Here is a 24406-nt window from a genome sequence, read left to right on the forward strand (position 1 = left end):
AGGCGAGTGTATAAATAGATAAGGTAAGCAGGCTTTTCTTTCTGGAAGTTCATCCCATTTAAATGAATTGTGTTTTCAATAAGCAAACAGTTATTTCATATACAAATATAAATCTAAAGGAGCCATTTCCAATATATTTTATACTATGCAGCTGGTATAACAAGTCACTGCAAACACATTAAAGATATATTTAATTGTGATCCTTTGGTAAAAACAACTATTTTAAATATAAAAAGAAATAAATTGTGTAAAAAAACTGCAAATAAGTTACTTGTTTTCTTGCAAAATTAGCACTAAGAAATTATCAGTATAGCCCCTGTCCCCAGTTTGATTAACACAGAGAATTTTCAAAACCTAAGTTTTTAGTCTGTCAGTTCTGGGCATAAGCACATCTGACTCCCTGTTATCTAGTGTATTCACTAGCCTAGAAGTTTTATGACATCAAGCTAAGATAAACCTTCCTGCAAAGGCTCCTCCTCCTTATATGGCTGTGACAAGAAGTACAAATGTAGTGTAAAACAATAATGAAATAAATAAAAGGTAAAATCCATTTAAATAGATTAAAAATACATTTGCAATAATTTCTATTAATTATAAGCACCTGTTTAACATCCCTTTTAGGGGAGATCATTTTTACAGTACAATATCCCTTTAAGTATATAGCTATTTTGTTGTCCACAAAACTCACTATCTCTACACAGGGCCAGTGACAAAAGTATACGATACTAGAGCCAAAACTGCAGTACTGAGAAGGCAAACCTCACTGCAATAATTCATTTGTGATGTATATTCATATCTTTGGCAGGACATACAACATTCATTCCAAAAACTGTCTGCAAGATTTGTGTTATACTATGATATAAAAAGAGTCAACTTACTGGTGGTCCTGTATCTCCCTTTTCTCCATTAAGATAATCCATATCAAGCCAAGTGTTAAGTTCCTCGTAATCATAATCATAGCCTTCCATGCCAACTTCATAGCTGTTTTCAGTATTATAATTATCATCTCCCTCTAAAAACGTTTCTTCCCATGGGTCATATTGGTTATATACAGAGTCATCCTCCGTGGCCCTATATAGAGTCCTGTTGAGTATCTGATACATTTCCACAAGATCTTCAATAGGCTGTTTGATAATTTCTTTCTTTCTGCTTAAATTATTTTGTTTGTTGGGTACGTTTTTTGGCATTGTTGCATCTTTCCAAGTTGAATTAAATTTAATATCTTCTGTGCTGTTCATAGCAAAATTTTGTTGGTACGTTAATTTATTTTTTGTAAACGTTTTGTTTGTGGTAGTAATATTTGATTCATCTATATCTTGATGAAATGAAGATGAAGACACATTATCCAAGACATGAGCCGAAGAAGTCCTATTTGGTGCTGGAACTGGTTTGTTGATTGAAGATGATTCCATTTTTGTTTGTGATTTAATATTAGTATATGTATTAGTATTTAAATTAAAATAAGCTGAATCCAGTCCTGGTGCAGTTGTTGGAATTGATGACCAAGATCGGTATGTATCAGCGTGCCGACACTGGTTTTTCACATATTTACAATAATTTGCAGCGGCCTGTGCGGAAGGAATTACTTCCAACTGACATAATGTCCCTTCAAAATGAACAGAATCAGGGTTCATTCTCCCCAAAGTAAATAAGCCACTGGAAGGTATTGACTGTACGTCAAATACTGCCTCTTTGCTGAAGTGCTTCTTCCCACACTCAGCAAACAAGGAAACAGTCTTGTCCCCAACACCAATGACAAAATTGTGCCAATGCCCATTATGGATACTGTAATCAAAGAATACAGATTGTTTCCCTCCCATATATACCACTACCTTTTTTGGTAGTAATTGCACGCCAAAGGTAAGTCTATTTTTGTTTCGAATACTGAAAAGGAAAGCATTGTTTACTATATGGGAGCGGAGGCTAACCAATACTGTAAATGGAGGGCTAAGGTTTGCTAGAAATGAATTATCTACTGGATATTCAATGAGGGTATCTCCTGTTAACTCTACACCATATTCTGTCAATTGTACACCGTGAGAAATGCCAACAGCTGTCCGCTGTGATGTAGATATGTTTGACGAAAGTGCTGGTTGTGTTCCACGAAGGTCTATTTTGTGAAGAATGTCTATGCCTAGAATAAAAGAAAGCAAAATTAGTTGGATATAAATTATATATATTTTATTTATAGGTTGATGTTATCTCTACAACTCTCTTGTTGCAAGAAAACTAAGACATTTTTTTCATATGTGATAGTATAACAACTTCACCATATACCTGGCAGGGATATCCTTTTATATAGTCAACAGGTTAATGAGTTAAAGGGACAATATACACTCATTTTTTCTTTGCATAAATGTTTTGTAGATGATCTATTTATATAGCCCATACAGTTTGTTTGTTTTAAATGTATAGTTTTGCTTATTTTTAAATAACATTGCTCTAATTTTCAGGCTCCTAACCAAGCCCCGAAGTTTTATGAGAATACCGATGTATACCTACTCCAGCTTGCTCCTGTTTGTGTAAAGGGTCTTTTCATATGCAAAAGAAGGGGGGGTGTCTTATTTCCCACTTGCAGTGGGCTTTCCATCTACCTTTTCAACAGAGCTAAACTGGGAGCTTCTAATTAAGTTTTTAAACAGTTTTATACTGGATGTTTATATCAGTATCTGTGCATCTTATTCTTTATAGTAGTGTCTATTACATGCAGTTATATGAAAATGAGTGTATACTGTCCCTTTAAATGGACAGTAAATTACAAATTAAAATGTTATGATTCAAACAGAGCATGTAATTATAAGCAACTTTACAATTTAATTTTCTTATCAAATGTGCTTTGTACTCTTGGTTTTCTTTGTTAAAGAGTAAATCTACATAGTCTCATAGAAACTCAGGAATGTGCACATATCTTTTATGCAAGCAGTACTGCCATAGAGTACTAAAGACACGTTACACTCCTGAGCAAGTATAAGTCCATGTCGATTTACTTTTCAACAAAAGATACCAAGGAAACAAAGAATATTTGATAATAGAAGTAAATTGGAAAGTTGTTTAAAAATGCTGTTCTATCTGAATAACAAAAGTTTTTTTTTTTTTTTTTACTTTACTGCCCCTTTAACTTTCTTAAAGAAATGAAAGTGACTTCTAAAAATGTACATTTTCTATCATTTACTGTTTAAAGGGACAGTGGACACCTTGAGACATTAATATCACATATTTAGTTATCTATTGTAAAATTACTTTGAAATCTACTCTCTTGATTTATATTGGCCCCTTTTCTTGTAATTTAGATCTAAAAATTGGAACCCTGCAAAATATCTGTCCCTATTTGCATTTGACTGCTAACAACTGCAAAACACTGTTCTTTATACTAAAATAATGACTGTGGCTAGACTTGTTGTCTGCCTGTAATGACTCCTCCAAATAAGCCAAATTGTTGGTGAAGTTTGGCTATTGAAAAACAATTGCAGTAAACAAGATGTAGACTTGGCTGATATTTTATTCTACAGCAACACAATAGAAATATATTACAATCACAATGGGTTTTCTGTCCCTCTAATGATCATCAAACAAAATATTTTATAAAATACTTGTCTTTGGCCCGTCAAGCAACTGTGAAACACAGATTGTATATTAAATAGCAGACTGGCCTCTTTTAAACAGTTTAAGACGTTTCATTTATTTTTAGAGCAATTAGAGCATAAAATAAAATCAGGATATTTATAGAAAAACATCTTATTTTGCTGTATCAATAAATTAAACAAAAAAAACCTTTGAGGTTTACAGGATGTTTATCTACGCAACAAACGAACGCTCCTCTGGAGTTGTGTTAACGGTCATGTAAATATTGTTGTCTGTACCTTTAGAACGGAATTCAATTGCACAAAAAGGAAAATCCCTCTTGTCTCAAGGGTAAACACATTTGCTGGATATTAAGAAGATCAAACTGACCACAGTGAAATATTAATCGTAAATTTTCCACCCTATGACATTATAAAAGCTGTGCACTTCAGTTCTATAAAGTTTTTATGTAACTGACTTTATTTTTCTTCCGGATCTATGAGATATAAAAGGAGAGTTGGGCTCAACATTTTCCTGCAATATAAATAAAAAAAATTTGCAGCTACACATCTAAAAAGGAAATAAAACACAAATGTTTCTTTCATGATTCAGATAGAGAATACAATTCTAAAAAAGTACACACTTCTGAGCTCACATTCCTGCTTTTCAACAAAGGATAAAAAGAAAACAACGAAAATGTCGTAATAAAAGTAAATTGGAAAGTTGCTTAAATTTGTAAATTCTATCTGAATCATGAAAGAAAAAATTTGGGTTTTATATCCCTTTAATCCAGTTTTCCCTCCCCCTGTACCATGTAACAGCCATCAGCCAATAACAAAATACATATAATGATATACTATGCACTTTTACCAATGCTCGGTAGTAGCAGGAGCCTCAGAAAGATTGCATATAAAAAGAATGTGCACATTTTGCTAAAAGAAGTATGTTGGACAATTGTTTTAAATTGCATGCTTGTAAAACATGCATCTCCTTCACGTACTTAAATTCAGGGAACAAACACCCTTTCGCGAGTGCCGCTGTTTTCAAGGTAAAAACTGCCTTTCGAGATTTCCACCAGGGACGTCATAGTACTAGCGAGACTTCCTAGAGAATCTCACAAGCCAGGGATGTCATAGTACTAGCGAGACTTCCTAGAGAATCTCACAAGCCAGAGATGTCATAGTACTAGCGAGACTTCCTAGAGAATCTCACAAGCCATGGACGTCATGGTACTAGCGAGACTTCCTAGAGAATCTCACAAGCCAGAGACGTCATAGTACTAGCGGGACTTCCTAGAGAATCTCACAAGCCAGGGACGTCATAGTACTAGCGAGACTTCCTAGAGAATCTCACAAGCCAGAGACCTCATAGTACTAGCGAGACTTCCTAGAGAATATCACAAGCCAGGGACGTCATAGTACTAGCGAGACTTCCTAGAGTATCTCACAAGCCAGATACGTCATAGTACTAGCGAGACTTCCTAGAGAATCTCACAAGCCAGAGACGTCATAGTACTAGCGAGACTTTCTAGAGAATCTCACAAGCCAGAGATGTCATAGTACTAGCGAGACTTCCTAGAGAACTTAACAAGCCAGAGACCTCATAGTACTAGCGAGACTTCCTAGAGAATCTCACAAGCCAGAGATGTCATAGTACTAGCGAGACTTCCTAGAGAATCTCACAAGCCAGAGATGTCATAGTACTAGCGAGACTTCCTAGAGAATCTCACAAGCCAGAGACGTCATAGTACTAGCGAGACTTACTAGAGAACCTCACAAGCCAGAGACCTCATAGTACTAGCGAGACTTCCTAGAGAATCTCACAAGCCAGAGATGTCATAGTACTAGCGAGACTTCCTAGAGAATCTCACAAGCCAGAGATGTCATAGTACTAGCGAGACTTCCTGGAGAATCTCACAAGCTAGAGACATTATAGTACTAGCGGGACTTCCTAGAGAATCTCACAAGCCAGAGATGTCATAGTACTAGCGAGACTTCCTAGAGAATCTCACAAGCCAGGGACGTCATAGTACTAGCGAGACTTCCTAGAGAATCTCACAAGCCAGAGACGTCATAGTACTAGCGAGACTTCCTAGAGAATCTCACAAGCCAGAGACGTCATAGTACTAGCGAGTCTTCCTAGAGAATCTCACAAGCCAGAGACGTCATAGTACTAGCGGGACTTCCTAGAGAATCTCACAAGCCAGAGACCTCATAGTACTAGCGAGACTTCCTAGAGAATCTCACAAGCCAGAGACGTCATAGTACTAGCAAGACTTCCTAGAAAATTTCACAAGCCAGAGACCTCATAGTACTAGCGAGACTTCCTAGAGAATCTCACAAGCCAGAGACCTCATAGTACTAGCGAGACTTCCTAGAGAATCTCACAAGCCAGAGACCTCATAGTACTAGCGAGACTTCCTAGAGAATCTCACAAGCCAGAGACCTCATAGTACTAGCGAGACTTCCTAGAGAACCTCACAAGCCAGAGACGTCATAGTACTAGCGAGACTTCCTAGAGAATCTCACAAGCCAGAGACGTTATAGTACTAGCGAGACTTCCTAGAGAATCTCACAAGCCAGAGACGTCATAGTACTAGCGAGACTTCCTAGAGAATCTCACAAGCCAGAGACATCATAGTACTAGCGAGACTTCCTAGAGAATCTCACAAGCCAGAGACGTCATAGTACTAGCGAGACTTCCTAGAGAATCTCACAAGCCAGAGACGTCATAGTACTAGCGAGACTTCCTAGAGAATCTCACAAGCCAGAGACCTCATAGTACTAGCGACACTTCCTAGAGAATCTCACAAGCCAGAGATGTCATAGTACTAGCGAGACTTCCTAGAGAACCTAACAAGCCAGAGACCTCATAGTACTAGCGAGACTTCCTAGAGAATCTCACAAGCCAGAGATGTCATAGTACTAGCGAGACTTCCTAGAGAATCTCACAAGCCAGAGATGTCATAGTACTAGCGAGACTTCCTAGAGAATCTCACAAGCCAGAGACGTCATAGTACTAGCGAGACTTAGTAGAGAACCTCACAAGCCAGAGACGTCATAGTACTAGCGAGACTTCCTAGAGAATCTCACAAGCCAGAGATGTCATAGTACTAGCAAGACTTCCTAGAGAATCTCACAAGCCAGAGATGTCATAGTACTAGCGAGACTTCCTAGAGAATCTCACAAGCTAGAGACATTATAGTACTAGCGAGACTTCCTAGAGAATCTCACAAGCCAGAGATGTCATAGTACTAGCGAGACTTCCTAGAGAATCTCACAAGCCAGTGACGTCATAGTACTAGCGAGACTTCCTAGAGAATCTCACAAGCCAGAGACGTCATAGTACTAGCGAGACTTCCTAGAGAATCTCACAAGCCAGAGACGTCATAGTACTAGCGAGTCTTCCTAGAGAATTTCACAAGCCAGAGACGTCATAGTACTAGCGGGACTTCCTAGAGAATCTCACAAGCCAGAGACCTCATAGTACTAGCGAGACTTCCTAGAGAATCTCACAAGCCAGAGACGTCATAGTACTAGCAAGACTTCCTAGAAAATCTCACAAGCCAGAGACCTCATAGTACTAGCGAGACTTCCTAGAAAATCTCACAAGCCAGAGACCTCATAGTACTAGCGAGACTTCCTAGAGAATCTCACAAGCCAGAGACCTCATAGTACTAGCGAGACTTCCTAGAGAATCTCACAAGCCAGAGACCTCATAGATAGTACTAGCGAGACTTCCTAGAGAACCTCACAAGCCAGAGACCTCATAGTACTAGCGAGACTTCCTAGAGAATCTCACAAGCCAGAGACCTCATAGTACTAGCGAGACTTCCTAGAGAACCTCACAAGCCAGAGACCTCATAGTACTAGCGAGACTTCCTAGAGAATCTCACAAGCCAGAGACCTCATAGTACTAGCGAGACTTCCTAGAGAATCTCACAAGCCAGAGACCTCATAGTACTAGCGACACTTCTTAGAGAATCTCACAAGCCAGAGACATCATAGTACTAGCGAGACTTCCTAGAGAATCTCACAAGCCAGAGACGTCATAGTACTAGCGAGACTTCCTAGAGAATCTCACAAGCCAGGGACGTCATAGTACTAGCGAGACTTCCTAGAGAATCTCACAAGCCAGAGACGTCATAGTACTAGCGAGACTTCCTAGAGAATCTCACAAGCCAGAGATGTCATAGTACTAGCGAGACTTCCTAGAGAATCTCACAAGCCAGAGACGTCATAGCACTAACGAGACTTCCTAGAGAATCTCACAAGCCAGAGACGTCATAGTACTAGCGAGACTTCCTAGAGAATCTCACAAGCCAGAGACGTTATAGTACTAGCGAGACTTCCTAGAGAATCTCACAAGCCAGAGACGTCATAGTACTAGCAAGACTTCCTAGAGAATCTCACAAGCCAGAGACATCATAGTACTAGCGAGACTTCCTAGAGAATCTCACAAGCCAGAGACGTCATAGTACTAGCGAGACTTCCTAGAGAATCTCACAAGCCAGAGACGTCATAGTACTAGCGAGACTTCCTAGAGAATCTCACAAGCCAGAGACCTCATAGTAATAGCGACACTTCCTAGAGAACCTCACAAGCCAGAGATGTCATAGTACTAGCGAGACTTCCTAGAGAACCTAACAAGCCAGAGACCTCATAGTACTAGCGAGACTTCCTAGAGAATCTCACAAGCCAGAGATGTCATAGTACTAGCAAGACTTCCTAGAGAATCTCACAAGCCAGAGATGTCATAGTACTAGCGAGACTTCCTAGAGAATCTCACAAGCCAGAGATGTCATAGTACTAGCGAGACTTCCTAGAGAATCTCACAAGCCAGAGACGTCATAGTACTAGCGAGACTTACTAGAGAACCTCACAAGCCAGAGACCTCATAGTACTAGCGACACTTCCTAGAGAATCTCACAAGCCAGAGATGTCATAGTACTAGCGAGACTTCCTAGAGAATCTCACAAGCCAGAGATGTCATAGTACTAGCGAGACTTCCTAGAGAATCTCACAAGCTAGAGACATTATAGTACTAGCGAGACTTCCTAGAGAATCTCACAAGCCAGAGATGTCATAGTACTAGCGAGACTTCCTAGAGAATCTCACAAGCCAGGGATGTAATAGTACTAGCGAGACTTCCTAGAGAATCTCACAAGCCAGAGACGTCATAGTACTAGCGAGACTTCCTAGAGAATCTCAGAAGCCAGAGACGTCATAGTACTAGCGAGTCTTCCTAGAGAATCTCACAAGCCAGAGACGTCATAGTACTAGCGGGACTTCCTAGAGAATCTCACAAGCCAGAGACCTCATAGTACTAGCGAGACTTCCTAGAGAATCTCACAAGCCAGAGACGTCATAGTACTAGCAAGACTTCCTAGAAAATCTCACAAGCCAGAGACCTCATAGTACTAGCGAGACTTCCTAGAGAATCTCACAAGCCAGAGACCTCATAGTACTAGCGAGACTTCCTAGAGAATCTCACAAGCCAGAGACCTCATAGTACTATCGAGACTTCCTAGAGAATCTCACAAGCCAGAGACCTCATAGTACTAGCGAGACTTCCTAGAGAACCTCACAAGCCAGAGACCTCATAGTACTAGCGAGACTTCCTAGAGAATCTCACAAGCCAGAGACCTCATAGTACTAGCGAGACTTCCTAGAGAATTTCACAAGCCAGAGACGTCATAGTACTAGCGAGACTTCCTAGAGAATCTCACAAGCCAGAGACGTCATAGTACTAGCGACACTTCCTAGAGAATCTCACAAGCCAGAGACCTCATAGTACTAGCGACACTTCCTAGAGAATCTCACAAGCCAGAGACATCATAGTACTAGCGAGACTTCCTAGAGAATCTCACAAGCCAGAGACGTCATAGTACTAGCAAGACTTCCTAGAGAATCTCACAAGCCAGAGACGTCATAGTACTAGCGAGACTTCCTAGAGAATCTCACAAGCCAGAGACCTCATAGTACTAGCGAGACTTCCTAGAGAATCTCACAAGCCAGAGACGTCATAGTACTAGCGAGACTTCCTAGAGAATCTCACAAGCCAGAGACGTCATAGTACTAGCGACACTTCCTAGAGAATCTCACAAGCCAGAGACGTCATAGTACTAGCGAGACTTCCTAGAGAATCTCACAAGCCAGAGACGTCATAGTACTAGCGACACTTCCTAGAGAATCTCACAAGCCAGAGACATCATAGTACTAGCGAGACTTCCTAGAGAATCTCACAAGCCAGAGACGTCATAGTACTAGCGACACTTCCTAGAGAATCTCACAAGCCAGAGACCTCATAGTACTAGCGAGACTTCCTAGAGAATCTCACAAGCCAGAGACGTCATAGTACTAGCGAGACTTCCTAGAGAATCTCACAAGCCAGAGACGTCATAGTACTAGCGAGACTTCCTAGAGAATCTCACAAGCCAGAGACGTCATAGTACTAGCGAGACTTCCTAGAGAATCTCACAAGCCAGGGATGTCATAGTACTAGCGAGACTTCCTAGAGAATCTCACAAGCCAGGGACGTCATAGTACTAGCGAGACTTCCTAGAGAATCTCACAAGCCAGAGACCTCATAGTACTAGCGAGACTTCCTAGAGAATCTCACAAGCCAGAGACGTCATAGTACTAGCGAGACTTCCTAGAGAATCTCACAAGCCAGAGACGTCATAGTACTAGCGAGACTTCCTAGAGAATCTCACAAGCCAGGGACGTCATAGTACTAGCGAGACTTCCTAGAGAACCTCACAAGCCAGAGACGTCATAGTACTAGCGAGACTTCCTAGACAATCTCACAAGCCAGAGACCTCATAGTACTAGCGAGACTTCCTAGAGAATCTCACAAGCCAGAGACGTCATAGTACTAGCGAGACTTCCTAGAGAATCTCACAAGCCAGGGACATCATAGTACTAGCGACACTGCCTAGAGAATCTCACAAGCCAGAGACGTCATAGTACTAGCGAGACTTCCTAGAGAATCTCACAAGCCAGGGACATCATAGTACTAGCGACACTTCCTAGAGAATCTCACAAGCCAGGGACGTCATAGTACTAGCGAGACTTCCTAGAGAATCTCACAAGCCAGGGACATTATAGTACTAGCGAGACTTCATAGAGAATCTCACAGGCCAGGGACGTAATAGTACTAGCGAGACTTCCTAGAGAATCTCACAAGCCAGGGACGTCATAGTACTAGCGAGACTTCCTAGAGAATCTCACAAGCCAGAGACGTCATAGTACTAGCGAGACTTCCTAGAGAATCTCACAAGCCAGGGACATCATAGTACTAGCGAGACTTCCAAGAGAATCTCACAAGCCAGAGACGTCATAGTACTAGCGACACTTCCTAGAGAATCTCACAAGCCAGAGATGTCATAGTACTAGCGACACTTCCTAGAGAATCTCACAAGCCAGGGACGTCATAGTACTAGCGAGACTTCCTAGAGAATCTCACAAGCCAGAGACGTCATTGTACTAGCGAGACTTCCTAGAGAATCTCACAAGCCAGAGACGTCATAGTACTAACGAGACTTCCTAGAGAATCTCACAAGCCAGGGACGTCATAGTACTAGCGAGACTTCCTAGAGAACCTCACAAGCCAGAGACCTCATAGTACTAGTGAGACTTCCTAGAGAATCTAACAAGCCAGAGACGTCATAGTACTAGCGAGACTTCCTAGACAATCTCACAAGCCAGAGACCTCATAGTACTAGCGAGACTTCCTAGAGAATCTCACAAGCCAGAGACGTCATAGTACTAGCGAGACTTCCTAGAGAATCTCACAAGCCAGGGACATCATAGTACTAGCGAGACTTCCTAGAGAATCTCACAAGCCAGAGACGTCATAGTACTAGCGAGACTTCCTAGAGAATCTCACAAGCCAGGGACATCATAGTACTAGCGACACTTCCTAGAGAATCTCACAAGCCAGGGACGTCATAGTACTAGCGAGACTTCCTAGAGAATCTCACAAGCCAGGGACATCATAGTACTAGCGAGACTTCCTAGAGAATCTCACAAGCCAGGGACATCATAGTACTAGCGAGACTTCATAGAGAATCTCACAGGCCAGGGACGTCATAGTACTAGCGAGACTTCCTAGAGAATCTCACAAGCCAGAGACGTCATAGTACTAGCGAGACTTCCTAGAGAATCTCACAAGCCAGAGACGTCATAGTACTAGCGAGACTTCCTAGAGAATCTCACAAGCCAGGGACATCATAATACTAGCGAGACTTCCAAGACAATGTCACAAGCCAGAGACGTCATAGTACTAGCGACACTTCCTAGAGAATCTCACAAGCCAGAGACGTCATAGTACTAGCGACACTTCCTAGAGAATCTCACAAGCCAGGGATGTCATAGTACTAGCGAGACTTCCTAGAGAATCTCACAAGCCAGAGACGTCATAGTACTAGCGAGACTGCCTAGAGAATCTCACAAGCCAGGGACATCATAGTACTAGCGACACTTCCTAGAGAATCTCACAAGCCAGAGACCTCATAGTACTAGCGAGACTTCCTAGAGAATCTCACAAGCCAGAGACGTCATAGTACTAGCGAGACTTCCTAGAGAATCTCACAAGCCAGGGACATCATAGTACTAGCGAGTCTTCCTAGAGAATCTCACAAGCCAGGGACATCATAGTACTAGCGACACTTCCTAGAGAATCTCACAAGCCAGGGACGTCATAGTACTAGCGAGACTTCCTAGAGAACCTCACAAGCCAGGGACGTCATAGTACTAGCGAGACTTCCTAGAGAACCTCACAAGCCAGAGACGTCATAGTACTAGCGAGACTTCCTAGACAATCTCACAAGCCAGAGACGTCATAGTACTAGCAACACTTCCTAGAGAATCTCACAAGCCAGAGACGTCATAGTACTAGCGAGACTTCCTAGAGAATCTCACAAGCCAGAGATGTCATAGTACTAGCAAGACTTCCTAGAGAATCTCACAAGCCAGAGACGTCATAGTACTAGCAACACTTCCTAGAGAATCTCACAAGCCAGAGACCTCATAGTGCTAGCGACACTTCCTAGAGAATCTCACAAGCCAGAGACATCATAGTACTAGCGACACTTCGTAGAGAATCTCACAAGCCAGAGACGTCATAGTACTAGCGACACTTCCTAGAGAATCTCACAAGCCAGAGACGTCATAGTACTAGCGACACTTTCTAGAGAATCTCACAAGCCAGGGACGTCATAGTACTAGCGAGACTTCCTAGAGAATCTCACAAGCCAGGGACATCATAGTACTAGCGAGACTTCATAGAGAATCTCACAGGCCAGGGACGTAATAGTACTAGCGAGACTTCCTAGAGAATCTCACAAGCCAGGGACGTCATAGTACTAGCGAGACTTCCTAGAGAATCTCACAAGCCAGAGACGTCATAGTACTAGCGAGACTTCCTAGACAATCTCACAAGCCAGAGACCTCATAGTACTAGCGAGACTTCCTAGAGAATCTCACAAGCCAGAGACGTCATAGTACTAGCGAGACTTCCTAGAGAATCTCACAAGCCAGAGACCTCATAGTACTAGCGACACTTCCTAGAGAATCTCACAAGCCAGAGACGTCATAGTACTAGCGACACTTCGTAGAGAATCTCACAAGCCAGAGACGTCATAGTACTAGCGACACTTCCTAGAGAATCTCACAAGCCAGAGACGTCATAGTACTAGCGACACTTCCTAGAGAATCTCACAAGCCAGAGACCTCATAGTACTAGCGACACTTCCTAGAGAATCTCACAAGCCAGAGACATCATAGTACTAGCGACACTTCCTAGAGAATCTCACAAGCCAGAGACCTCATAGTACTAGCGACACTTCCTAGAGAATCTCACAAGCCAGAGACCTCATAGTACTAGCGACACTTCCTAGAGAATCTCACAAGCCAGAGACATCATAGTACTAGCGACACTTCCAAGAGAATCTCACAAGCCAGAGACATCATAGTACTAGCGACACTTCCAAGAGAATCTCACAAGCCAGAGACATCATAGTACTAGCGACACTTCCTAGAGAATCTCACAAGCCAGAGACATCATAGTACTAGCGACACTTCCTAGAGAATCTCACAAGCCAGAGACGTTATAGTACTAGCGAGACTTCCTAGAGAATCTCACAAGCCAGGGACATCATAATACTAGCGAGACTTCCTAGAGAATCTCACAAGCCAGAGACGTCATAGTACTAGCGAGACTTCCTAGACAATCTCACAAGCCAGAGACGTCATAGTACTAGCGAGACTTCCTAGAGAATCTCACAAGCCAGGGACATCATAATACTAGCGAGACTTCCTAGAGGATCTCACAAGCCAGAGACCTCATAGTACTAGCGACACTTCCTAGAGAATCTCACAAGCCAGAGACGTCATAGTACTAGCAAGACTTCCTAGAGAATCTCACAAGCCAGGGATGTCATAGTACTAGCGAGACTTCCTAGAGAATCTCACAAGCCAGGGATGTAATAGTACTAGCGAGACTTCCTAGAGAATCTCACAAGCCAGAGACGTCATAGTACTAGCGAGACTTCCTAGAGAATCTCACAAGCCAGGGATGTCATAGTACTAGCGAGACTTCCTAGAGAATCTCACAAGCCAGAGACGTCATAGTACTAGCGAGACTTCCTAGAGAATCTCACAAGCCAGAGACGTCATAGTACTAGCAAGACTTCCTAGAGAATCTCACAAGCCAGAGACGTCATAGTACTAGCGAGACTTCCAAGAGAATCTCACAAGCCAGGGACGTCATAGTACTAGCGAGACTTCCTAGAGAATCTCACAAGCCAGAGACGTCATAGTACTAGCGAGACTTCCTAGAGAATCTCACAAGCCAGAGACGTCATAGTACTAGCGAGACTTCCTAGAGAATCTCACAAGCCAGGGACATCATTGTACTAGCGAGACTTCCTAGAGAACCTCACAAGCCAGAGACGTCATAGTACTAGCGAGACTTCCTAGAGAATCTCACAAGCCAGAGATGTCATAGTACTAGCGAGACTTCCTAGAGAATCTCACAAGCCAGAGACGTCATAGTACTAGTGAGACTTCCTAGAGAATCTCACAAGCCAGAGACCTCATAGTACTAGCGACACTTCCTAGAGAATCTCACAAGCTAGAGACATCATAGTACTAGCGAGACTTCCTAGAGAATCTCACAAGCCAGAGACGTCATAGTACTAGCGAGACTTCCTAGAGAATCTCACAAGCAAGAGAACCTCATAGTACTAGCGAGACTTCCTAGAGAATCTCACAAGCCAGAGACGTCATAGTACTAGCGAGACTTCCTAGAGAACCTCACAAGCCAGAGACGTCATAGTACTAGCGAGACTTCCTAGAGAATCTCACAAGCCAGAGACATCATAGTACTAGCGAGACTTCCTAGAGAATCTCACAAGCCAGAGACGTCATAGTACTAGCGAGACTTCCTAGAGAATCTCACAAGCCAGAGACATCATAGTACTAGCGAGACTTCCTAGAGAATCTCACAAGCCAGAGACATCATAGTACTAGCAAGACTTCCTAGAGAATCTCACAAGCAAGAGAACCTCATAGTACTAGCGAGACTTCCTAGAGAATCTCACAAGCCAGAGACCTCATAGTACTAGCGAGACTTCCTAGAGAATCTCACAAGCCAGAGACGTCATAGTACTAGCGAGACTTCCTAGAGAATCTCACAAGCCAGAGACCTTTAGAAAATCAAGCTCTTAAAGGGACACAAGACAAAACATGTTCTTTCATATTTAGGATGGAATAAGCAATTTGAAACAACTTTCCAATTTACTTCTATTATCAAATTTGCTTCATTCTCTTGGTATCTTTTGTTGAAGAAGCAGCAGAAATGTACTACTGGGAGCCAGCTGAATACATTTGGTGAGACAATGACAAGAGGCATATATGTGCAGCTACTAATCAGCAGCTAGCACCCAGTAGTGCATTGCTGCTTCTGAGCATACCTAGATATGATTTTGAACAAAGGATATAAAGAGAACAAAGCAAATTAGATAGTAGCAATACGTTGGAAGTTGTTTAAAATTGCATGCTCTATCTGATTTGTCAAATAAATGTTTGGGTTTTATATCTTTAAACAATAATTTAAACAATAAAATCTGTAGTATAATTTGTAAATATGTTTAAGAATAAAAAAAATAAAGATGTCAGGTAAAATAATACTGATGAATTATAGCTGGTTTTTTCTTTGTATTATTAAACACCATCTGCACAGTAATAGCCCAATGATATGGGGATATAGCGCTGTTCCCCAGCCCCCAGCAGCTCCCACTCCCAATAATGTGACAATCACGCTCTTTTTTTCCTGCACAAAACTTCACTCACAAATGTACAAAATGTCAAAAGTGGAAGATGTGAGTAACGTTTCAAAAGGTCATGTTTTTATTGTTGTCTTTATTTGTCATGGTAGAAATATGACATTTTGCTGAAATTATATAACACAATAAACCAATTAACAAAAATAATGGAATATTCAAATTAGTTTTTTAGACTGAAAGTTAAAGGGACATTTAATTAATTTTTATGCATGCATAGTATATACCAGCAATTAAAGGGACAGTGAAGACAAAATTAAACTTTTAATATTCAGAAAGAGTGTACAAATACACGTTCCAATTTAGATCTTTTATCTAATGTATCTCTTTTCCCTTGTTGACACTTAGCCACTGTCCATTAGTGAATACTGAGGTATGCTCAGGAGTGTTCACTTGTCTTGAACACTATAAGGCAGCTGTGTTTGCAACAATGTTTGTTACAAGGTTAATATATAAACAAATATACACGTGCACACTCCTGAAACTACCGTAGTATACTCCGATTAAAAGAAACTAAATATATATGAAGGAGATAAAGAAAGAGGTAAATTTGGTCATACAATGAATTGTTGTTTTTTTTGTTTGTTTTTTAAATTGCATGCTCAATCTGAATTAGATAGACAAACAGACAGACTGGTTGATAGATAGATAGATAGATAGATAGATAGATAGATAGATAGACAGACAGACTGCTAGACAGACAGATAGATAGATAATAGATAGATTGATAGAGAGATAGACAGATAGATAGATAGATCGATAGAGAGATAGATAGACAGACAGACAGACTGATTGATAGATATATAGATAGACAGACAGACTGATAGACAGACAGACAGACAGACAGATAGATAGATAGATAGATAGATTGACTGACTGACAGACAGACAGACAGACAGACTGACTGATAGATAGAAACATAGATATTGATGGCAGATAAGAGCCATAGGCCCATCAAGTCTGCCCGATATTACCTAACAGTATAAACTTATCTAGTTTGTAGGATAGCCTTATGCTTGTCCCATACATTTTTAAAGTCCCCTGTCCCCTAGATAGATAGATATACAGACAAACAGACAGACTGATAGACAGATAGATAGATAGATAGATAGATAGATAGATAATAGATAGATCGATAGACAGACAGACAGAAAGACAGACATAGATATATAAATCGAACTGTTGGATAAAACCATCAAACACCAGTACCCATGGTCTCACCTTGTGTTTCTTTCTCTCCAACACCGAATGTTGTGCATATTGCAATGAAAAAGAGAAGTTTTATCCTGAAACAGAAAATATTAGAATATTAATAAGAATCAATTCTGTATGAACCTTTAAGCAGGTTCAGGTAATTAGTGTAAAAAGATAAATAACTAAACAATACATACAACAGATTATCTTTTCTACTAATGGGTAGGTACATATTTACATCTGTGCCACTTACAGTCACCGACCAATCACACCTCATGCCTCTCTTTAACCCATTTGTGTCAGTAGTACTAACACAGCTAGTATGTAGTTACAGCACAAACATGTTTCTTCTTAAAGGTACAGTATACACTCATTTTCATATAACTGCATGTAATCGACACTACTATAAAGAATAAGATGCACAGATACTGATATAAAAAAAACAGTATAAAACTGTTTAAAAACTTACTTAGAAGCTCCCAGTTTAGCTCTGTTAAAAATGTAGCTGGAACACCAAGAGCAAGTGGGAAAGAGCAGACACCCCCCTTCCCCTTCCTCTGCATTTAAAGGGACAGTCAAGTCCAAAAAAAACTGTCATGTTTCAAATAGGGCATGTCATTTTAAACAACTTTCCAATTTACTTTTATAACCAATTTTGCTTTGCTCTCTTGGTATTCTTAGTTTAAAGTTAAACCTAGGAAGTTAATTTGCTAATTTCTTAGACCTTGAAGGCCGCCTCTAATCTAAATGCATTTTGATAGTTTTTCACCACTAGAGGGCATTAGTTCACGTGTTTCATATAGATAACATTAAGCTCATGCACGTGAATTTACCATGGAGACAGCTCTAATTGGCTAAATTGCAAGTCTGTCAAAAGAACTGAAATAAGGGGGCAGTCTGCTGAGGCTTAGATACAAAGTAATTACAGAGGTGAAACATGTATAATAACTGTGTTGGTTATGCAAAACTGGGGAATTGGTAACTAAGGGACTATCTATCTTTTAAAACAACACAAATTCTGGTGTTAACTGTCCCTTTAAAAAGACAAACAGGAGCAAGCTGGAGAAGGTATATATCAGTATATCCGCTTGTTTAGGAGTCTGAAAATCAGGGAAATGTTATTTAAAAATAAGCAAAACTATACATTTAAAAAAAAACAAAAAAACTGTATGGGCTATATAAATGGATCATCTACAAAACATTTATGCAAAGAAAAATCTAGTATATAATGTCCCTTTAATAAAACAACCCCTTTAATACTCCTGAGTGTTTATATGTAAGGTCAGTCACTCACATGAATGCTACAGATTATGCCTCCAAATATAAATGACATTTTCTGACAAATTTCAAATTCCATTCACATTTGTTGGCTCTCTTTATCATGTGACAGCCATCAGTCAATCAGAGACTCATATATGTATACAATGTTAGCTCACAAGGATCTGGTGCCTCAGAAAGTGTGCAAATAAAATACTGCGCACAATATGAAAACAGAAGTAAATTAATTGGAAAGTTTTTTTTTTTTTTATGGCATGCTTTGTGTGAATCATGTTTAATTGTGATCTTAGTGTCTCTTTATAATCTTTACGGAATAAACATCCTTCCGTATACACCTAGTAGTAAAATAACCACTGTCTGTGCTTGTCCCACGGTGCCTCTGTGTAAAGTCAGCGATGATGCAAAACCTCAAAGGTATTAGGAAAAAAATGCAGCTCATGAAAATTACCAGCGAGGCATAAAAAAGGGACACTGACTAAATGAATGTGTTACCTGAGGTGTTAAACTGAAAGGCGAGCCAGCTGCGCTACAGTAACGTGCACAGTATGTCTGCGGCTGGGACTATAGACCAGTGACTGCGTGTTTTATAGGAAGCAGGGGCTGTGGGGGATGAGTCACTGGATAAGTAAAATATGTGTCAGTGCTGAGGGTATGGGTGCTATGTAATTGGGTAAACAGGGAGACAGAGTGATCCATTACTCTTATAGTGTCACTATTGTACAAAGTCAATAAGTATTCGAGTATGTGATCCCTTTAATGGACAAAGACGCACAAAATGAAAATAATCTGTGTTAGAGCATTTTATTATTGTACAAGGAATACATACATAGTTAAAGGCAGCCCCAGAACAGAAATACACAACTGGGAGCAAACTGAACACATTTGATGAGCCAATGAGGAATATGTGTGTAGTCACCAACCACCAGCTAGCTCTCAGTAGAGTGTTACTGTCCTAAGTATACCTAGGTATGCTTTTCAACATAGGATACTAAGAGAGCAAAGCAAACTTGATAATATTAAATAAATAGAAAATGAATCATTATAGTTTAAACCAAGACAGAAATTTTTGTATTCTCATAATCTGGCAAAAAAATGACTGAGCTGAGGCTCTATATTGCTCCCATTACTGAATCTCATTCCAGATATTTGACATTCCAAAACTTGCTCTGCCAATAGACGGAAAACCTCTGCTTCACTATTATCAACTGGTTATGAACATGTGCAGCAAGAGATGTGTTTGTCTGAATTCTTCTGCAGGTTGATGTGGAACATTTGTCCAGAAGATGAATACATAAGGGATATGCTGAAGTACATTTAAAGGGACATTAAACACTTTGAGATGGTAATAAAAAATCATAAATTGTATATATATATATATAAAAAACTGCATTATACTTTCATTATTTGTTTTGTATTCTTTTCCTGTAATTGCATTCTGAAATTGTGAGCGTTTCACTTCCTGTTAGAAATGGAAATACAGAACACTGTTATATCCCGCACAGTCATTGGCTGCACACTCTAGTGACCTATTTATAACTGTTCCTAATTGGCCACAGCAGAGAAGGTAACCTAAGTTACAACATGGCAGCTCCTATTGTTTTAAAGAAACTAAAACTTTACAGTTATTTTGTCAATACTTAAAGGGACAGTCTAAGCCAAAATAAACTTTCATGATTCAGATAGAGCATGTAATTTTAAACAATTTTCCAATTTACTTTTATCACCAATTTTGCTTTGTTCTCTTGGTATTCTTAGTTGAAAGCTTAACCTAGGAGGGTCATATGCTAATTTCTTAGACCTTAGAGCAGGTACTGATTGGCTAGACTGCAAGTCTGTCAAAAGAACTGAAAAAAGGGGCCGTTTGCAGAGGCTTAGATACAAGATAATTACAGAGGTTAAAAGTATATTATTATAACTGTGTTGGTTATGCAAAACTGGGGAATGGGTAATAAAGGGATTATCTATCTTTTAAAACAATAACAATTCTGGTGTAGACTGTCCCTTTAAACAGCTAATGAATTTTTTTTTTTTAAATCTACGTTATTCTCAGACTAATCTTTTATTTAAATGCATCATTCTATCTAGCATTTATTTAGGGCCAGAATACAAAAGGAGCACTATATATCGCTTCAGAACGAGGCTCCTATGGTAACCTCGTTCTGATGCCAGCAGAGATGGCATCAGAACTTTAGCGCCAGCGACCAGGGTAACTTGCGCAGCGATGGAAGCAATCAAATATATATGTAAATGCATGCATATATATATATATATATACACACACACACACACATATTAACACATACATATATACTGTATGTATATAATCATATACATGTACATTGCGGTCTATGGAAATACACAGTTCCCATAGACCGCAATGTAAAGGCACTTTTCAGTGCTATTTTTTTTCTAACACCCCATTCCCACCAGCTTTAAAGCCCCAAAACTGCCTAGTGCATTTGTTTTTCATTTAAAAAAGTCAATTTTTTGTTTAATTAAAAACTACATTGCCCTCTATTTTAAGGGCATTTGGGGCACTTTTTGAAAATAAACTAGAGGTCTCTGGTTGTAATCTATCCCTTAGTGTTTAATGTCCCTTTAAGTAATTGTTAATCTTGCATAATAGGGGTGACACATCTGCTGATATATCATAATGGGAAATGTAATAGAATCATTAAGTTATCAGTAATTACTAGTCACTGGGTCACGACACACTGTCAGCTCTAACTAGTTCTAAGTACCTGTGAGTCAGGTTACCAAGATATGGGTGATCACAGATAATCTGGAAGGCAATACTGTAAAATGTCTCAAACTTAGGAGACATCCAGGAATTTGAGATGCCAGGAAAATATTTTTATCACCCAAGTAAGTGGCGTTGAATAGAGGTATATAGAGAAATCTACAATAAAGAGTAAATGGTTAAATTCTAATGTCCTTGTTTGTCAGGCTGAGAATATCTGTCAGACCCAGGTGTAAGGATTTATGGTTTATTAAAACTAACTGTACTGGTCATTGCAACAATATTTGTAGAGTTAATTGCAAGTAGAGAGTATAAATGCAGTGCTGAGCTCAACATTTTTCTACAATGTAAATTAAAAAAAATAGCAGCTACACATCTAAAAAGAAAATAAAACCCAAATGTTTCTTTCATGATTCAGATAGAGAATAAAATTGACTTCTATTATCAAGTTGCTTAGATATTCTTTGTTGAACAGATATATATATATATAAATATACACACATATATTTGAATATATATACAGGTATATATATATATACATACATACATACACATATATATAATATATATACATATATATATATATATATATCACTTAAAAATAAAGTGTTCCAAAATCAATGCCATTTTATTGTGAACCAAAATATTGATAACTAGATGATTATAACTTAGAAATTGTTGATTGCAAAAGAAAATATTTTATTTTATTGCTTTTCCAAACACAAAATACAAACTGTAATTTTTATGAACTGTTGTGAAGTGCATTGTTGTAATTTGCAAGCAGCTGGTAAAACAGATGTTTATTTTAAAAAAAGAAAGAAAATGCAACAAGAAAAAAAAACATCTGTTACAGATATATTTGGAATATGTAATATTTTAGGATGGTGGGTATAACGGCATATATACATACAGCACTCAGATATTTACAGCAATTAATTCCCAAGTTGAAATATTGTGATAATACCACTCACTAAGCATAACAAATTTACTTCCTAATCAGTAAATTATTTACATTTCCAATGATAAAAGATGTTTTACATATTTAAAAAGCACATTTTAGAAATTACAAGTGTTTCTTTTTTCTATTCTTGCTAGAAAGTTTATAAAATGAACGTTCCATTCTTTATAAGTTTCACAGAAGTGTTTAATTTATCTTTCCATTAAGGACCAGTATTTTACATAAGCCAATCCCATTAAAGGTGGCGCACAACCATCTCAGATGCTACATTTGGAATCTTTCAAACACATTTTAAATGATCCATATAGTAGACTTTCACATTTGTGACAAAAATCAGATTTTCGTTTTAACTAAACGAATATCTGAATGAAAGCACAAATAAAATTAAAGAAAGCTAAAAAAATATTGACGAAAATCATCAGTATTAATTTGTTTCCTTTCATTTTTTTAAGTGTTTAATATTGACAAGCTCTAGAGAGTGCACTAACCCACTCCTCTTGTTGCCAGAGTTCTGGCTGCACTAACAGGCTTATTGCGCTCGCCTCCCAGGACCTGCAGTAAGGTTAGTACAGGAACTGGGAACCAAGAGCGTTACGTTTGCTGGCAAGACGAGGATCAGGTTAGCGCACTAGAGCGCATTCGGGTAAGTATTGTAGCTACAGGTGACATTTTCACCTGTAGCTTTGAAACATTTATATTTGCTTTAACAAATTCAATGTAAATGTTTAACTAAAACTAAATAGTGCAGTCACCAAATATTCAGAGAATTTAATTTCCCTGAATATTATGAACAAAAATTTAGTCCAAAACAAACATTTCTTGGCTGCACATCTCTATCATATAGTGCTGATGGTCCATGTCTCTATAATATGTTTCTACTTGCGAATAATTAAAGGGCACAAGACGTCATTTGCAGAAGTTGTTTCAATTTTACTGCCATAATCACAGGATAGCTAGGCTAAAATGTGCTCTTAACGGCTAAAATTATGCTTTGAACCACCCAATCGAATGCCCCTTATTTCCATATGTTTTTATACTGATGATTTCTGCTATATTAAATCAAAATTAAACTTGGTTCAGACAGAGCATACCATTTTAATATGCTTTCATGATCAAATTTACTGTATTCTCTTGGTATCCTTTTTTGAAAAGTATACATTGGTAGGCTCAGGAACAGTAAGGAATTCAGTAGCAGCAATAAATTACTGGGAGCTAGTTTGTGATTGGTGGTTACACACATATACCTCTTGTCACTGGCTCCAGGTACTTCCAGTAGTGATCTGCTGCTCTTGAGCTGACAGAGGTTAAACACTTAGGTACACTTGAGTAACAGAGCATTTTTGTTTTTCACTTGTCCCTTTATTATATGACAAATATTAATTGAGGAGACTACTGCCATTCACTCTGGTCTGCTCTTCCAGACTGTTAATACTACAGTAAAACCAGATTACAAAAGGTGCGTGTATAAAGCCAAGTGAGAAAATATTTTATAGATGTTGGTGTTGGACTGATATTTCTTTATTGCTTTGGCCAAGAAAGACTATGTTGTAAATACAATTGCTGGCAAATTTCTTAGCTAACATAATACAGTCTAGAAAGCTAAAGATTAGCAGCCTGCAGTGTAAAGCAAATATTTATAACGTTAAATATGTTCTGCATATCTAGATTGCGGAAGTCCAGGGGGGACCGCACAGATTTGTTTTTTGGCTTGGAGGTCCAGTAAATACACTTTAAAGGGACATTATACACTAGATTTTTCTTTGCATAAATGTTTTGTAGATGATACATTTATGCATGTGCAAAAAATGACACCTGGTGCAAATTGGATCAACCAAGAAAGTGCTAGCGACAATAGGATATAAAATATATAAATTTAATTACATATGTGAAACAAATAAAATAAAGTATATTTTACAAACAAAATAGCACTGATCAGGCGCAATATTGAAGTGTAGTATACAAATAGCGACAATGTGATAAAATGTACAATACAAATGTAACAGTTTGAAGAGTGTGATTGATTCCCAAATATGATTCGCTGTGATGGTTCTTGAATTAACCCAGATTTTGAAAGAGGATTTTGAAGGAGGATTTTGATCTTCAATGAGAGCTGGAACGAGATGAAGAAGACCAATAAAATGACAGAAAAGGCAACAATATAAGGTTTTCACTTTTACTTACACCGGAGATCGGTGGTTGAATCCTATATGTTCCTCTCAGTGGTGTGAAACTCCAAACCGCAGGATGCAGAAAGAATCAACCCAGCAAAGAAGAATGCAAACACCTTTACACAGGTAACTGGGACACTGCACCTACGGAGGCCGGAGAG

General features: G+C 39.2%; 1 protein-coding gene across 2 annotated transcripts in view; it reads right to left on the reverse strand.

Annotated features, from left to right (window-relative positions):
• Positions 1-24406, reverse strand: part of COL24A1 (collagen type XXIV alpha 1 chain) — a 416052-nt gene that overhangs the window by 379766 nt on the left and 11880 nt on the right. For both annotated transcript variants that reach the window (XM_053693893.1, XM_053693894.1), the window contains exons 2-3: positions 17129-17193; positions 879-2134 (exon numbers count right to left, since the gene is read on the reverse strand). In XM_053693893.1, the coding sequence (XP_053549868.1) occupies positions 879-2134; positions 17129-17193 (1321 nt within the window). The remainder of the gene's footprint in view (positions 1-878; positions 2135-17128; positions 17194-24406) is intronic.

The sequence above is a fragment of the Bombina bombina genome, chromosome 10 (genome assembly GCF_027579735.1).
Source record: "Bombina bombina isolate aBomBom1 chromosome 10, aBomBom1.pri, whole genome shotgun sequence".
NCBI classification, from domain to species: Eukaryota; Metazoa; Chordata; class Amphibia; order Anura; family Bombinatoridae; genus Bombina; species Bombina bombina.